This window comes from Acanthisitta chloris, unplaced genomic scaffold, assembly GCF_000695815.1.
Source record: "Acanthisitta chloris isolate BGI_N310 unplaced genomic scaffold, ASM69581v1 scaffold22828, whole genome shotgun sequence".
NCBI classification, from domain to species: domain Eukaryota; kingdom Metazoa; phylum Chordata; class Aves; order Passeriformes; family Acanthisittidae; genus Acanthisitta; species Acanthisitta chloris.
In genome coordinates, this window is record NW_008688971.1 from 39212 (window position 1) to 40822 (window position 1611).

The 1611-nt window shown below is 42.0% G+C and overlaps 1 protein-coding gene across 1 annotated transcript in view; it reads right to left on the reverse strand.

Annotated features, from left to right (window-relative positions):
- The window catches only part of PKP2 (plakophilin 2), a 31255-nt gene that overhangs the window by 2316 nt on the left and 27328 nt on the right, over positions 1–1611 (reverse strand). Inside the window, exon 10 of the mRNA XM_009081255.1 lies at positions 523–712. Within this exon, the coding sequence (XP_009079503.1) occupies positions 523–712 (190 nt within the window). The remainder of the gene's footprint in view (positions 1–522; positions 713–1611) is intronic.

Consider the following 1611-nt stretch of genomic DNA (forward strand, 5'->3'; position numbering starts at 1 on the left):
GGGCTGTGTTGAACAGGAAAGACAGAAACATTTTGGGTGCAGATAAGATCTGACAGTCAGTCACTATCTAGAACAGAACATAATGCTGTGCAGTTATCTTCTGAAGAGTTATTTAAAACCCTGGAACATGGAGAATTTAGCTGTGGATGGAACAGTTGTTATAAGAGATTCTTCTGTAGTTCCCAATATGTGAAGTTCTATTCACATCTTTAAGAGGAAAGACAGAAACATTTTGGGTGCAGATAAGATCTGACAGTCAGTCACTATCTAGAACAGAACATAATGCTGTGCAGTTATCTTCTGAAGAGTTATTTAAAACCCTGGAACATGGAGAATTTAGCTGTGGATGGAACAGTTGTTATAAGAGATTCTTCTGTAGTTCCCAATATGTGAAGTTCTATTCACATCTTTAAGCTGTCCTGTACCTTGATGAAGTGTTTTTTCTCCCCAAGGGGCAGAGGCTGCAGTTTCCTTTCTGCCCAGGGAAAGCAGGGAGAGGGTAATGTGCCTGGACCACCTTACCTGTCACTCATGCTAATGGCAATAATCTTGGGTAAGCCGTGAGCGCTGAGGAGGAGCCGCGCGTTGTGCGAACTGCTCTGGGTCAGGTTGTACAAGGTGTAGCAGGTGGATGCTGTGGTTTCACAGACAATGTCAGACCCTGGGACAGACTCAGGAAGCACTGAGATCAAATCAGGCAAAACTTCTCTAGCTACAAATTGGAAGAGAGACAAGCAATTTTATTACTAGCAGGTGCAGATTTATCTAGAAGTCCTTCCTTCATCCCACTCTCGCCCATCAGGGTGCTGTGTGCTCCCACAACACAGTCATGGTTCCATTCCTGCACTTCATCCCCACAATTTAGGTTAAGCTGCAGCATCCACACTAAATCAGACACTATGTAATTTACCTCATACACAACACATTAACTCTTCGTGTGCTGCAGCGAGGTCACTATGTGCCAGCAGCAGGCTGCCATCTGCCAGGGAACCCTGTAGCAAACTGAGAAAGGGTCACTGCAGCACAACTTTCTGAACCAGTGTGCAAGATATTTCTGTAAGACTGACATCACATTCTGAAGTCCATCCCTACTCAAGAAACACCTCATCACTTTGAGCACACTGTTCATTCCTCCAGATGGGTGTGTGACAAGGTTCATGCATCAGTCAAAGCAATTACGTAAAGACATGGATAGTCCATTTTTAATTCCACTAGTAAATCAAGAAAGGTGGCTTTCAGAAAGCACATCTGGCATATCTGGAAAATGTCAGTTCAGAACAAAGGAAATTTTCTGCATCCTTGTAATCATTTTACTTTTAGAGGTTTTATATTAAATTTATCTCAATTTGATATCAAGGGTTAATTTTGCTTGATAAATTTAGACATTTATCTCTAGAAAACAGTATGCCCTTCCAAATGTTTTCCATTGGCCAAAATTTTTTTTTGAGAATTTGACCTGAATCCACACATGCTTCTGGTCAATCAAAAAGAACACCTTTTCACAGGGAAAAGGTTCACCTGAAATTACCCCAGCTCACTCCTCCATGGGTTAAGCAAGAAAATGACTGTGAATGTGCAAGATGGAATACCCTTCTCCAAAGCTTTGTGCCA